The 15,994-nt window shown below is 41.5% G+C and overlaps 1 protein-coding gene across 2 annotated transcripts in view; it reads left to right on the top strand.

The window, feature by feature from the left end:
- The window catches only part of afap1 (actin filament associated protein 1), a 276,822-nt gene extending 261,860 nt beyond the window's left edge, over positions 1-14,962 (top strand). For both annotated transcript variants that reach the window (XM_067991293.1, XM_067991286.1), the window contains 2 exons: positions 457-621; positions 5,387-14,962. In XM_067991293.1, the coding sequence (XP_067847394.1) occupies positions 457-621; positions 5,387-5,413 (192 nt within the window). In that variant the 3' untranslated portion in view covers positions 5,414-14,962. The remainder of the gene's footprint in view (positions 1-456; positions 622-5,386) is intronic.
- The last annotated feature ends 1,032 nt before the right edge of the window (positions 14,963-15,994 follow it).

Raw genomic sequence — 15,994 nt, 5'->3', positions numbered from 1 at the left:
AAACAGTACTTTACAGTCCTGTTGGCGCACTGTGCTGGTAAACCAATCAATCCCATTGCTCCACAGTATGAGCTACTGGTCTCGGCCAGTCTCCTTTCTTAGTTAGGGAATGGTGTGTGGTACACAGAAATGAAATAGTGGAGAAAATAATTAAAAATTAAATGATACCATCTTTTTTTTTCAAGATACTGAGGGAAGAGTTCCTCTGTTATTTGTAGTAAAATCGCAAAATAATAAACGGGTTTCTGGTTTTGCGACGTGAAGTGCTTACATAAAATCCTTCCTAAGATTTGTATTTGACAGAAGGTGAAATTGAAATATAAACATTTCAGTTTTCTGTGCCTCAACACAATTAGAGACTTGCAGAATATTTTATGTATAACATTAAGGATTACATGGAAGAGGGAAACCTTTGAATTTGAAATGTTTATTGCGTGATTTATGGTCCTTTTCTAGTCCCCTGTGATCATGCATCGCACCCTGGACAATTCTCCAGCTTCCAGCTGTGATACAAGTGACACCGAGCCATCATCACTGCCTGTGAATGCAGCTGCTCTCAGAAGAAGACCACCTTCCATGGTTTCTTCCCCAAGTCGAGGCCATGTGCGCAGGAAGGCCAAGGTAAACCAGACTAACACAACGTTGCTTATCACAGCATTTCACAGAAATTCGCTGTTGCAGATTTCTGAAATGGAAGCAGTTGTGCTACCTAAACAACTAGGAAACATTTCACAAAAAGCACAGTTTGGACATGGGATGTCTCATATGCTTCAATTATACTATTGGTATTAGTTTCATGAGAATACACCGTGTGAAGTTCTACTGTACATTCACACTGCTCTCAAATCATGAAAAGCAGAGCTCAGTGTATGTAGCTTGATACATACTGTAGGAGCATACATCTTGTGTGGGTTGAACACAGTGTCACAAAGGCTTTGACAGTGAGAACACAATAGCTCCGAATTTGCACAGGGGTTGTCTTCAGCCATTTAGGCCATTTCTCCAGAGTTCCACCAATGTTACAGCAGGAGATCCCCCACAGAAATTCAGGGTCAATAATTTCGAGCAACAGGAAAATTGTTCTCGGAATTTGGATGACACAGCAGCATTTATTGCCCATCGCTAGTAGCCTTGAGGACATTAAGAGTTGACTAGAATTACATTTAGGCCAGATCAGATAGGGATGACTGGTTCCCTTGCCCAAAAGACAACAACCCAACAGCTTTCATGGTCATTTTCTAATGCTAGCTGACAAATTACCCAACTTATTGAATTTGGGTTCACAACTTGCTGTGTTGGGAATTGAACTCATAACTTTTGGGTTGCTAACTCAGTACCATATCCACCAGGCTACCATACCTTTTTACACAGCAGTGTCCTTCCCAGGTAACATGTTCCACCAATCTTTTCTCTTTGGGCGAGAAAGTGCACTTTGGCTTCCCTTCTGTTCGACGGTTAAAAGTCTTGATGAAGTAAAATTGGGGAGCAATTTAAATCTAACCCATCTGGTGGGAAACTGACGGGATCAGATCGGCCACCCGTTTTACACCCCGCCCAATTTTACTTTCCATTGTTGTCAGTTTCCTGCTGGGCAAGTTAGGTTGAAATGATCCCCGATAGCTTGATTAAACTCAAATGGAACACAGCTACTTATTAGAACATAAGAACATAAGAAATAGGAGCAGGAGTAGGCCAATCGGCCCCTCGAGCCTGCTCCGCCATTTAATAAGATCATGGCTGATCTGATCCTAACCTCAAATCTAAATTCATGTCCAATTTCCTGCCCGCTCCCTGTAACCCCTAATTCCCTTTACTTCTAGGAAACTGTCTATTTCTGTTTTAAATTTATTTAATGATGTAGCTTCCACAGCTTCCTGGGGCAGCAAATTCCACAGACCCACTACCCTCTGAGTGAAGCAGTTTCTCCTCATCTCAGTTTTGAAAGAGCAGCCCCTTATTCTAAGATTATGCCCCCTAGTTCTAGTTTCACCCCTCCTTGGGAACATCCTCACCGCATCCACCCGATCAAGCCCCTTCACAATCTTATATGTTTCAATAAGATCGCCTCTCATTCTTCTGAACTCCAATGAGTAGAGTCCCAATCTACTCAACCTCTCCTCATATGTCCGCCCCCTCATCCCCAGGATTAACTGAGTGAACCTTCTTTGTACTGCCTCGAGAGCAAGTATGTCTTTTCTTAAGTATGGACACCAAAACTGTATGCAGTATTCCAGGTGCAGTCTCACCAATACCTTATATAACTGCAGCAATACCTCCCTGTTTTTATATTCTATCCCCCTAGCAATAAAAGCCAACATTCCGTTGGCCTTCTTGATCACCTGCTGCACCTGCATACTAACTTTTTGATTTTCTTGCACTAGGACCTCCAGATCCCTTTGTACTGCAGTACTTTCCAGTTTCTTGCCATTAAGATAATAACTTGCTCTCTGATTTTTCCTGCCAAAGTGCATAACCTCACATTTTCCAATGTTGTATTGCATCTGCCAAATCTCCGCCCACTCACCCAGCCTGTCTATATCTCCTTGTAGGTTTTTTATGTCCTCCTCACTCTCTACTTTCCCTCCCATCTTTGTATCATCTGCAAACTTTGATATGTTACACTCGGTCCCCTCCTCCAAATCGTTAATATAGATTGTAAAGAGTTGGGGACCCAGCACCGAACCCTGCGGAACACCACTGGCTACTGGTTGCCAGTCCGAGAATGAACCATTTATCCCAACTCTCTGCTTCCTGTTAGATAACCAATCCTCCACCCATGCCAGAATATTACCCCCAATCCAGTGATTCTTTATCTTGAGCAATAATCTTTTATGTGGCACCTTGTCGAATGCCTTCTGGAAGTCTAAATACACTACGTCCACTGGTTCCCCTTTATCCACCCTGTACGTTATGTCCTCAAAGAACTCAAGCAAATTTGTCAGACATGACTTCCCCTTCGTAAAGCCATGCTGACTTTGTCCTATTAAATTATGTTTATCCAAATGTCTCCTTAATAATAGACTCCAAAATTTTACCCACCACAGATGTTAGGCTAACTGGTCTATAATTTCCGGCCTTCTGCCTACTACCCTTTTTAAATAAGGGTGTTACATTAGCAGTTTTCCAATCTGCCGGGACCTTTGCCGAGTCCAGAGAATTTTGGAAAATTATTACCAAAGCATCCACAATCCCTACTGCCACTTCCCTCAAGACCCTAGGATGTAAGCCATCAGGTCCAGGGGATTTATCTGCCTTGAGTCCCATTAATTTACTGAGTACCAATTCCTTAGTGATTTTAATCGTATTTAGCTCCTCCCCCACCTCGAGCCCCCTGTTTGACCAGTGTTGGGATATTCTTAGTGTCCTCTACCGTAAAGACTGAAACAAAATATTTGTTCAGCATTTTTGCCATTTCCATGTTTCCCACCATTAATTTCCCGGTCTCATCCTCTAAGGGACCTACGTTTGCCTTAGCCACCCTTTTTCTTTTTATATAACTATAGAATCTCTTGCTATCTGTTTTTATATTTTTTGCTAATTTCTTTTCATAATCTAACTTCCCTTTCTTAATCAATCCTTTAGTTACTTTTTGCTGTCTTTTGAAGACTTCCCAATCTTCTATCCTCCCACTAAGTTTGGCTACCATATATGTCCTTGTTTTTAGTTGGATACTATCCTTAATTTCTTTACTTAGCCACGGATGGCTGTCATTTCTTTTACACCCTTTTTTCCTCAGTGGAATATATATTTTTTGAAAGTTGTAAAATAACTCCTTAAATGAACACCACTGCTCATGTACCGTCTTACCCTTTAATCTATTTTCCCAGTCCACTTTGATCAATTCCGCTCTCATACCATCATCGTCTCCTTTATTCAAGCTCAGTACGCTTGTTTGAGAACCAACCTTCTCACCCTCTAATTGGATATGGAATGTAACCATGTTATGGTCACTCATTCCAAGGGGATGCTTAACTAGGACATTATTAATTAATCCTGGCTCATTACACAGGACCAGGTCCAAGGTTGCTTGCCCCCTTGTAGGATCAGTTACATACTGCTCAAGAAATCCATGCCTAATACACTCAATAAACTCTTCCTCAAGGCTGCCCTGCCCAATTTGATTTGTCCAGTTAATATGATAGTTAAAATCCCCCATATTTATAGCTGTTCCCTTATTACATGCCCCGACTATTTCCTGATTAATACTTCTTCCAGCAGAGTTGCAACTATTAGGAGGCCTATATACTACGCCCACTAGAGTTTTTTTCCCCTTATTATTCCTTATCTCTACCCAAACTGTTTCATTATCCTGATCCTTTGTCCCAATATCATTTCTCTGTATTACAGTGATTCCTTCCTTTATTAACATAGCCACCCCACCTCCCCTTCCTTCCTGCCTGTCCTTCCTGATTGTTAAATACCCTGGCATATTTAATTCCCAGTCGTTGTCACCCTGCAGCCATGTTTCTGTAATGGCCACAAGATCATACCCATACGTAGTTATTTGTGCCGTTAACTCGTCCATTTTGTTACGAATGCTACGTGCATTCAGATAAAGAACTTTCAAATATGTTTTGTGGCACTTCGTTCCTGCTAACACTTCGTTCCTATTAACTCAGAAATATACAGGTGCAAGTAGGGCTTCATGAATAACACATATATTGATCATAATTAAAGAACATACAGTTCACTTATTTTATTTTTTTCCTGTTGTTCCTCTTTAACTCATTCATTAGCTGCTGCATCTACCAGCACACATTTCTTTCTCCAAACCAAGAGTGGGATGGTGTGGGCCATTGGATTCTCCTTGGCCACTCCAAATGTTTGTTATCCAATAGATGGTGTGTTTCTACAGGTGTTAGATGGGTTGTCTCAGTTTTTCTTCAGTAAGACCAAGCATTCCACTACTGCCCAGTGTTGGTCATAGGAACATAGGAATTGATGGACGAAGAAAGACCAAGGTCCACCTAGTTCACCTTCTACCATCCTGGTCGTCGCATGGTGCGATAATGGAGTTGTTGACTAATCACGGCAATCAATCTCTATCAATTAGTCTACAACAGATCCAGATAGTGGTGGAAATCTTTGGGAACCATAGATCCAAAGTCACATGTTCCTTTCAAGCATGCTACACTTATCATGTCTCAAATTAATCATATACTATATCCCAAAATTTTATTTTCTGGTGCCTTGGCCATGAACTGGAAAAATCCAAAACCTCATCAGTCGTGGCCAGTATTAATGCCTGTCGAGCTGAATGACCAAGCAACATTTATATGGTATTTATCTTTTTAAATAAAATCTGGAGATTTGGAAGGATCATGGGAATCTACACTAATAGAAATCATCTAGTGGCTGTTCTCACTTTTTTCATTTTGTTTTATAGGAATGGGAGCTGAAGAATGGAACATAAAAACAAAAACAAAATAGGAAGAGTTCACATTTTAATATTTATTTCCTTAAACATTTTGTACAAGACCGGAAGCATTGCTACTGAGTCCTTCAATACAAAAAACTACACAGAGTGCATGGTCCTCAAATAACCTGCGGAAAGTTAGCAGTTACCATGTTGAAGTGTAGCTTTATGGTCCTGGATCAATACTGAAGGCTTTTTAATTGTACCTCCACCGCACACGCCCCCCTCCCCCCCCCCCACATAGTCGATTGGCTAAATGTGTTACTTACAGCATGAATACTACAAACTGGACACTTTTTCAAGAATGTCATGTTTGTTTTAGTGGATATACGTCACATCATTTTTTTTTTAAATCCAGAAAAGAAATGACAATTTAAACATCTCTAATACAAAGAGAAAAATATATATTTATTACAACAGAGGCATTTTAGATTGCCCTTTTAAATTATGATTCTATTACAAGCACAGTGAGTGTTTTGTGTATGGTGCTCCCTCAAAGAAAAAGCTTCACAGTAAATCAGTGGCCCCATAAATTCCGCAGTATCCACCCAATTTTGACAATTGTCACCTGTTTTTATTGGTGTGCACCCTATTTAGACGTGGTGCGCAAGAGCTTTCCAGGAACAATGTATGATTTTCGACAACGCAGCATTGTATTGGTTCATTAAAGGTAAAATTACTTCTTGTATTTTCCATGCAAGGTTGATTTTGGTTCTTAAAAATGTTTGTTCAATCATGGATCCCTGTCAAGACATTTTACTTGTCATTTACTGTAGCTTGTGTCATTCCACAGTTATTAACTTCATTTGACCTACAATGAAGAGGGTTTTGATACACGGGCAACTTTTGATATATAGACAAGTGATATTGGTAAAGAATTTAAGTTTTGATGTAAGATAGTTGATGTGCTTTTATACTTCAAGGAAAATGTAATTATGTATAATTTTATTTGAAGTAAGTCCATATTTAAAAATTATTTGTCTAGGTTCCCATATGATTTCAATGTTGAATTAAATATAAAATAATGAAAACCAAAAAAAAACTACAAATAATACAGTTTTTGTGTAGGATATGTGTTTCTGTACAGCATTGTAATATCTTGATGAATAATCCCTATTTCTCACCAATGGGCATGGCACCTACTTGGCTGAATTCCTTTGTTTCAGAGACTTGTATCAGCAATTTCTTTCCATGTTATTCAGCTGTTAATAAACTCATATTAAAAGCAGAAAATGCTGGAAACACTCAGCAGGTCAGGCAGCATCTGTGAAGAGAGATACAGTTATCGTTTCAGGTCGATGAAAGGTCAACCTGAAACCTTGGGCCCTGACAGGAAACTGGGCGGGGGCAGTTAAAATAACGGGAGTCACTTACCCCCACTGATACCGCTTCCTTCTCACTGTGTCCCCATATTAAGCTGCTCCTTGGAGCAGGCGAGCAGGACACCCACAGGAAGGAAGCGGGCTCCTGTTTTAAATATGCAGATCGGGACAATGATGTCATCAGAACCCGATCTGCAATTTCAACCCGAGGCCTGAGTGGGGGGACAGTGTCAGCTCCCCCGTCAGGCAAAACCTATTGGGAGCCGAATCCTGGGCCACAAGAGGCGCAGAAGGTAAGCTTTAAATATATTTTTTCAGATTTCCTTGTGGGCCAGAAGGGGCGGGATTGCTTCTCCAGGCCTCATAAGGAAGCCTTGGGCTCCCCCCCCCCCCCACCCCCTCCCGCCCCGATCGCGGCCAGAACCTCCATTAATGGCCGGGGACCCATGGGAATTCCCGGGGCTTAGAGGGGCACATGTGCCATCGCCTCAATATGCAGCAATCTCTTCTGTGCTGTCTCTAGCCTTGCTCCTGCTGCTGAGCACCCCCTCAGGCCGTCCGCAAATTCCTGCTCCCACCCATCAGCCAGGCTGCCAATCTGGCCAGCTGTTTGGCGGCAGTCCGCATTCTTTTATTTAAATAAGACCCTGCTATTAAAATCAGCAGGGCCTCCACGTCACCGGCCTTGCTGGGTTTTCCCCTCGTTACTGTGCTCCCCCACACCCTCTCCGCCTTCCCCTAAATATCGGGGCCGTTAACTCTGTTTCTCTCTCCACAGAGGCTGTCTGATCAGCTGAGTATTTCCAGCATTTTCTGTTTTTATTGCAGGTTTCCAGATTCTGCAGTATTTTGCTTTTATTTTAGAACATAATCATATTGTTGCTTCTTATTAGGGCAAGTGATTTGTTATTGCTCATAGCCAGTCAAAAATGGATATTTTCACTGCCTCCAGGACCTTTTATGCACAGTTGCAGTACTTAGGCAGCAAATTGCACAATGCATAGCAAGTGCAGAAACTTGTGAAATTTATTGTGGGGTGTCATAAACAACCAAATCACTTGCCCTAGTTATTATTATATTGATAAAATACATATTTTATATATATATATATCAGCTCTGAAATAGTTTTACTAGAAACTGGCAGATTTAATTGGTAGCAAGGAAAAGTATTTCATCTGTTTTAGTAAACCTTCTAGGAAACAATGTATATTTTATCAAAAGAAATTCCATCCAGTTACCGTGCCTTACATTGTCTGTTATTTGTGCCAATTCATAATCCTCATCTTCCAATACAAATGGGATTTTAAGGATATATAAAAATGTATCTGTTTATGAAGACTTGCTTTAAATTTTCTCAACTAAAGGTAAATTTTGAGAGGCGAGGCTTCACACACAGAGCCTTGCTCGGCAGAAGGCGAGCTCTGTGCACCTGAATTTCCTGTGATTGATCAGGCGCTGACCTCTGTGACCACTTCCCCAATCCGCGCTTCTGTCGAGTGCTGGGAATGGAGCCTCACAAAATTTACCCTCGCTTGTTTCAGTAATTTTATTCCTGCTGGTTTCAACTATATGTGGAGTCATCACTGCAAAGTTTTTCTGAAGAGAGATAAGAAGGTTTTAACTACAGGTTTCAGGTTTGGTCTGGCGTTCCTGACAACTCGTAAACATGTTCACAGGCTAAAGTTGCAACAAACTTAATTTGTGTAATTACAATTAAACTTTGAGTGTGACCAGACTGACTGATGGAAGAGGCAAATTGCATTTCACCAGTCTAAAAGTGAACGTAAATGAACAGCTAAAATGTTTTTAACATCAATCTTTACCATCACTGCTAAATTGCTACTTGCCAAATAATATTGTTGAGGATGAAGGTTCTCTCCTTGTACAAACACGAAATGCAGTGATGTGATTTACATCACAAAAATATTATGGAGCCTCTACGAGGCGTTAGTGCAACAAGTTATGCAGAACACTTCAATCTCCATTTAATATCCAGATTTCTAAAACATTCCCCATCTTGCAGAAATGCAACATGAATCTCAGTTGTTATCTTTCAGTTATCTTCAGTGTTAACACCACAAAAAGTCAATCTGTGTGGTTGTGGACTATAAATCCAGTGTAGACATATATTTGGTAATGTATTATTCATCTAGAAAGAGTGTTATTAACCTCTTGCAGAAAAAAATAACATTTTACCAAGAATAATTTTTATTTTCAGCTGCGAGTCTGTTAACAATAAGCATTTGGTCGCATTAATTATGGGCTATGTCTGTTTGTGAGAAATCAGAGACAAATTCCTAGGCTGTGATGCATTGCAATAAAACTAAACCTTGGGTTTGAAGGCAATGAACAAGTAAATTTCTATGTTTTGAATGGCTCAGCTTTCTGTTCCACATTGCCAGAAATGCCAAAGGCTAATAGTCAAAGAATGTGCCGTCACCGGTGCTGTAGTCCCTAGGTGTCTGGGTAAAATGCACTGGGGTCTGGAAATATGCCTGCTGAGCTGGGGCTAATTTCCTCATTTTTTTTTACATTAATGCTAACATCTGTGCATTATGAACCAAATATTCACAACATGATGTCAAAGAGACTGTGGGGGTAGTCTTCAACTTCTGCCTGAAAGGGGTGCAAAAGCGGGTGGAACTGCCTGTTCAAAAGCCGGTGTTTGGAAGTCAGAACCGTTTTCGGGTTCGGACCTCATTCAAATGCCAACAGTGAGCTGCATTCAGGCTGCTGCTAAATTGTTTTGAGTGGCCCTGACGGCTGCCTGAAACGAGCATTTCAATACTGAATTGAGGCTCCTGGTCCTGTTTCAGGGCCGCTTAGTGAAATTCTTTAAGACTAAACAGACTGCACAAGCTGCGACTAGTTTTTCCTGATCTATAGCGGCCTAACCAACAGTTCTTAAAGAGACTACTGGAGGCCACTGAAGAAACCTGGACTTACCCACAGGCCATTGCCAGCGAGGTGGCCGGCCGAAATTGGAGCACAACAAAGCGGCGAGCTGCCTCCGGTGGTGCGGAAGGTGCCGGCAGCCCGTCACAATTATTAAAATGAGGCCCAATTTCTGTTGACCTTGGGTCTTCTGATTTGGCTGTATGGTCTCAGTTATGATCCCAGAAATGAGCCATAATGAATTTCTAGCCCAATGATTTGAAAATTCTTTCATCATTAGATTCTCTTTCCATCACGGCATGTGTAATGTAGATATGCTTGAACCTACATATTTCATTACTACTTGCTACATCTTGCAATTTCTCTTTCAGTAGTCTTTTTTGCATTTACCTTCAACAACAATGATTTTCCTTCCTATATGTCCTATGCTGCTACTTTACTATAATATTCATGCCTCACATTTGTGTTCTTTAAATCATGCAGCTTTTTCAGGGCATCCCACCAAGTCCTCCAAATAGTTGACACCATGTTGACTTCGTGCATGACACCCTGCCAGTTATTGCCATCTTTGATTATTTTTGGGGGTGATCCTCCTCAACATAAATACGCTCATGTTTCTCCACAACAGAGCTTACTGGTCGGTTGGTAAAGTTGGCTATTTTCAAACTTCACTGGGCCACTTTTCTACAGAATTCGCACACAATTATTTTGTTTGAGTAGCTTGTTAGCTGCCTTACGGGCATAATTTTACAACACCAAGTTGAAAATCACATCGTTCACCTGACGAAGGAGGAAGCCTCCGAAAGCTTGTGAATTTAAAATAAAATTGCTGGACTATAACTTGGTGTTGTAAAATTGTTTACAATTGTCAACCCCAGTCCATCACCGGCATCTCCACATCATTACGGGCATAAAGCAAACCGTTACGGTTGCGTAATCATTGGCTTCTATTTACTTGTCCTTGCTTATGAAATTACATATATTAAATGCCCAGTAGAAAACTAGGGGGGGCTAAATTGGGCCGCATAGCACCTGTTGGTTAGGCGCTATGTGGAATTCTAAGGACCGAAAATGGCGTCCGAGATGCGTGATGTGTGTCGGACGCCATCTTGGTAAAGGCGTTTGCCCATGCGCACCTAATGATCGCCGACAGCAAGTAGGGAGATTACGCAGTAGATCAGTGTGCAGTTCTGATTTAAAGAGACAGATGCAATTTTGGAACTCCACGCTTTAGCCAATGCACTGTCTTAACCTCGCACAACTGAACAGGCCTTAAACAGGATGGAGGACCCCCCCACCATGGCTATTAAAGGGGATCATGCAGAATTTCCAGGTTTGTTGCTGGATTATCGCTTCTGGCTGCTGAAGCATTTGTACCTGTTTTTAGCAGTCTCCTATACTTGAATATTAGGACTAGGGAACATAGCCTGAAAATTAGAGCCAGCACTTTCAGGAGTGAAGTTAGGAAATGTTTCTACACACAAAGGGTGGTAGAAGTTTGGAACTCTCTTCCGCAAACGGCAGTTGATGCTAGCTCAACTGTTAATTTTAAAACTGAGAGTGATAGATTTGTGTTAACCAAAGGTGGTAAGGGATATTGGGCTAAGGCAAGTATTTGAGTTAGGTCACAGATCAGCCATGATCTCATTGACTGGTGGAACTGGCACGAGGGGCTAAAAGGCCTACTCCTGTTCCTATGTTCCTATAATACTCTACAGGGAGTGGGCTGGCTAGCTGACAGGCAACAGCAAGGGCACTGGCAGAGTGGCAGGGGTGGGACAGAAATGTTGTCATCCATAGAGAGGACAGCAGGTTCATGTTCCATGGAGCCACTGCCACTTGCTGCCCCCTGTTATGCGCTACCTTCTGCATGAAAGCGGGACGTGTGTTGTTGAGTATCCTGCAAGATGTTTGGGTGATGTGGTTGTCATGGTTGAACAGCTGTCAGCATGTGTGACCTGTGTGTTGTGCAGCTTGCACCAGTGGTAATGTGTGAGGGTGAGATGAAGCCTCTGATTGGAAGAGTTGTTGGTAGGTGGGTGATGGGGGTGTAGTGTGTGGAGCAGTAGATGAGGCTAGTGGTGTAGTTGGTAGGAGATGCCACTTGACAGCTGAATTCACGCACCTTGACCACTCGTGTCAAATCATTGCACTTCTTTCTGCACTACATCCATGTTCGTGGTGCTATGCTCCTGGCATTGACCTCGTTCCCTACTGCCTCCACTGCCTCAGGAGCATATGTCCGGAGGGCCTCTTGCCCCCCAACTCCCCCCCCCCCCCCCCCGCGGATATAGAATGCCCCTCCTTCTCTCCACCTCTTGCACCAAGGCCTCTAGTGCATCATCAGAGAACCTTGATGCATGTTCTCTTCCAGGCCTGGTACAAACTCAGATTGGCGGGATCTGGCATGCAGATTGGAGGATGTGGGATGTAGTTGTGAGCAACCTTTATTCAATGTTTGAAAAAACGCAACAGTTTGTAACCATAAGGACGGGACTTGCATCTATGTTTTCCGTGTGCGATTTCTGATCTCCGTTCAGACCCGTATCTTATATTTTGAAAATATAAGAGTTCCGCAAACTTTGAGCAGCCAAGTTGCTGCTCATTAAAAGTTCCAGAGTTCCCGTCATCTCCATGCTTCACTATGTTGCAGCACAGATTCACTTCACCATTGACATTCCACCACTTCCTGCAGCCACAGTGCACCTTCCCTTTAAGAGGTGCAGACTGCCATTAAGTGGTGAGCAGCCAACAGCACAGGTAGGGCTTGCTGCACACAGCAATCATGTAAAACAGCAGGCAGCACGAATGTTACGTGCTACCTGCATCTCAACAACCAGGTGCGGATTAGTCACACACTGCGATCCCCGCACCTGTTTTCAGGGGTTAACCAATTTAGCCCCCAATGTCTTTGCGATATTAACAGATCATAGTTTAGGAAGGAAAATGGACAATTCTCTTTTCCAGACAAAAATAGAACCCTTGCAAATATATGCAATAAAATGTTATTAATTCTCAATTCCATAGTTATACCCAGGTATGTGTTTTGCTTTTGTAAATTATTTAAATTTTGATGATGTACGATTTCTTGTGTTTTCATGTCTTCTAAAGGCTTAAGATGACTGACGAAGCTGTGCACTTCTCCCCTTCGTGACCTTGGTTCTCATAGAATTTGAATATTCCTTAACAGAATAATTTTATGAATTTGCGTTCCTGGCGCAGAGCTGGGAACACATACAGGGAATTCGGGCAAATAGATGGAAAGTTTTGCAGGGTCTGCTGATCTTCATGTCCAAATTCCTCGCATGATCTTTGGTAGGCAACGCGCTGTGCAAATTCATAAAATTTACCGTAAAATGTCAGCTCAATGCACGGAAAATATAATGTGTGGAATATGAATCATCCCAAATAGAAAAAAGGACTAGTGAATTATGAACGGTACTTATTGGCATGATGTTACAGATTCTACATCACGAACCCCACTCTGGCTCGATAGGTTCCATTTTAGCAAAGTTCTGGTGAGGCTAAGCGAGCCTAACTTTACTAAATTAGTGCAATAAGTTAAAAGGATCATTAGAGGCTGTGGCAGGCACTTTTATTTTAAATGGTTGAAAAATCATGAGTAGTACATGCCCAAATGTCTGATATGCACCTTCAGAACTTGCAACATCCAAATATAGTGGGGCCAGATTCCCTTGGCCTTTTGGATGTAATAATGTTGTATTCGGGCAGATGAGGCCGGAACTCGATTACATTGGGTTTCTGCCCATCAAAATTTCTGATCCGTTCTGATGAGGGCAAGTGTGCATGCAGATTCAGGATGACATCATATGATGTCCTTCCCACAGTTTCCCCCCCCCCCCATCAAACCCCCTTAGTGTCCCCCAGGTGTCCAGTGTTGCTGGGTCAGCAAAGGCATTTAAATTTTAAAAGGCTGAGATTTCCCTACTGCCATTAATCACTCTGCAGTATGAAAACTGGCCACTCAAAAGAAAAAAATGGCCAAATTATTTCTTAGAATTTCTTTTTAAGCTGGTACCATTACGACGCGGCTGGACCACCAGCAAGTTTCCTGAGGTGGAAGTCCCAGTTGGGACATTAATAGTGCGGGCGTCTGCTGGATGTATGCAAATGCCCTTGGCTCCAGAAAGTGGGATGGGATCAAGTGCATGAATAATGAATGGCAGATGTTCTGCCCCCAAAAAAGCCTTCCAAGGACATTTGACCCCGAATATTGTTTATTTTAAATGGACAAATGTAAATTTGTGCAGAACTCTCTCACCCTCCCATGCAAATGTTTTTCTTTTTAAAGCAGTGCTTGTATTTCAAGGGCTAGTACAACTATTCTGTTTAAGTCAGAGTTTTTGATTCAAGTTTTTGCATCCACTGGGGAAAGGTAATTCCCATGGTGCCAAGCAGATCAGGAAGAATCCAGCAAAAATCCATGGGGGGAATGCTATGTTTGCTGGTTTAAATTGGCCTTTGCATCCCTGAGTTAGGGAGAGGGAATCCTGCTGCTTTTTTGCCATCCAGTGAACTCTGGAAAGTGCATATATGTAAACATAGGGTGAGAACAAGATTGTGCCCAACTCTTCTGCCCCACAATGAAATTGCCTGCCAAGGCTCGCTGTCGAGGTTCCCATAGACTGGCCTCTTCTTCATCTTACCACAGGACTTTACTACAGCATGTGCCAACACCATCAAGAAAGGGCGGGGAGGAGGGGAGACAGATAATTGGAAAAGAAAAAACAGTAGTGTTTAACTATGAGAAAACTGAGGCATGAATGAGAGAATGTGTGAATTCAAGCTGAACTATTGCCCACCACCTGAGCTCGATGAATTTCTCTTATTTCCCAGCCCTGATTTAGTCTGATATTTAGGAATGAAATGGAGTGAAATTTTACATTTGTCAAATCTCATTTTTTTCTTTTTGAACTAATAACCCCCCCCCCCCCCCCCCCCCCGCTGTGAGTAAATATCATGTATATATGACCTTTTATTAGTTTTAAACTATGCTGATGACAGATGTAAGTCAAGCAAGAGGTTTTCTAACCACAGCTTCACTGTGATGTAAATACTGCATCTGTTTTATCTGTAGGAATAGCCGAATTCTGGACTGTAAGCGTATTGATTTTTGTTTTTTTTTAAAAATTAAGTGACAATAACAGACATCTTGTATAAACCAAGCTTGTAAATGATACACAATTATTTCTGCACCTTAGTGTTTTGTTACTTTTATCTGTAAGCTGTTAATGTTTTTGTGTATTATTAGTCCAAATCTTACTAGTTTCTTAATGCAATACAAAAATACATTGTATATTAAAATAAAGTGAATAAAAAAATCATTTTTCTTCTTGTTTGTGATACTTTTTCGCACACAGAATGGGAATCCTTAGTAATGAGTGCTGTTGAATGTGAAGTGCACAGCTAAATTTGCTTCAAGCAGGTCCACGCATTATTAGTTGCAACTCTGCTGGAAGAAGTATTAATCAGGAGATAGTCGGGGCATGTAATAAGGGAACAGCCATAATTATGGGGGATTTTAATTATCATATTAACTGGACAAATCAAATTGGGCAGAGCAGCCTTGAGGACGAGTTCATTGAGTGCATCAGGGATGGATTTCTTGAGCAGTATGTAACTGATCCTACAAGGGGGCAGGCAACCTTGGACCTGGTCCTGTGTAATGAGTCAGGATTAATTAATAATGTCCTAGTTAAGGATCCCCTTGGAACAAGCGACCACAACATGGTTGAATTCCATATCCAATTAGAGGGTGAGAAGGTTGATTCTCAAACAAGCGTACTGAGCTTGAATAAAGGAGACTATGATGGTATGAGAGCGGAATTGATTAAAGTGGACTGGGAAAATAGATTAAAGGGTAAGACGGTACATGAGCAGTGGTGTTCATTTAGGGAGTTATTTTACAACTTTCAAAATAAATATATTCCACTGAGGAAAAAAGGGTGTAAAAGAAATGACAGCCATCCGTGGCTAAGTAAAGAAATCAAGGATAGTATCCGACTAAAAACAAGGACATATAAGGTAGCCAAACTTAGTGGGAGGATAGAAGATTGGGAATTCTTCAAAAGACAGCAAAAAGTAACTAAAGGATTGATTAAGAAAGGGAAGTTAGATTATGAAAAGAAATTAGCAAAAAATATAAAAACAGATAGCAAGAGTTTCTATAGTTATATAAAAAGAAAAAGGGTGGCTAAGGCAAACATAGGTCCCTTAGAGGATGAGACCGGGAAATTAATGGTGGGAAACATGGAGATGGCAAAAATGCTGAACAAATATTTTGTTTCAGTCTTTACAGTAGAGGACACTAAGAATATCCCAACACTGGACAAACAGGGGA

This window comes from Heptranchias perlo, chromosome 1 (genome assembly GCF_035084215.1).
Source record: "Heptranchias perlo isolate sHepPer1 chromosome 1, sHepPer1.hap1, whole genome shotgun sequence".
NCBI lineage: Eukaryota > Metazoa > Chordata > Chondrichthyes > Hexanchiformes > Hexanchidae > Heptranchias > Heptranchias perlo.
The sequence above is the reverse complement of the archived record's forward strand: the minus strand, read 5'-3'. Positions and strand labels throughout refer to the sequence as shown.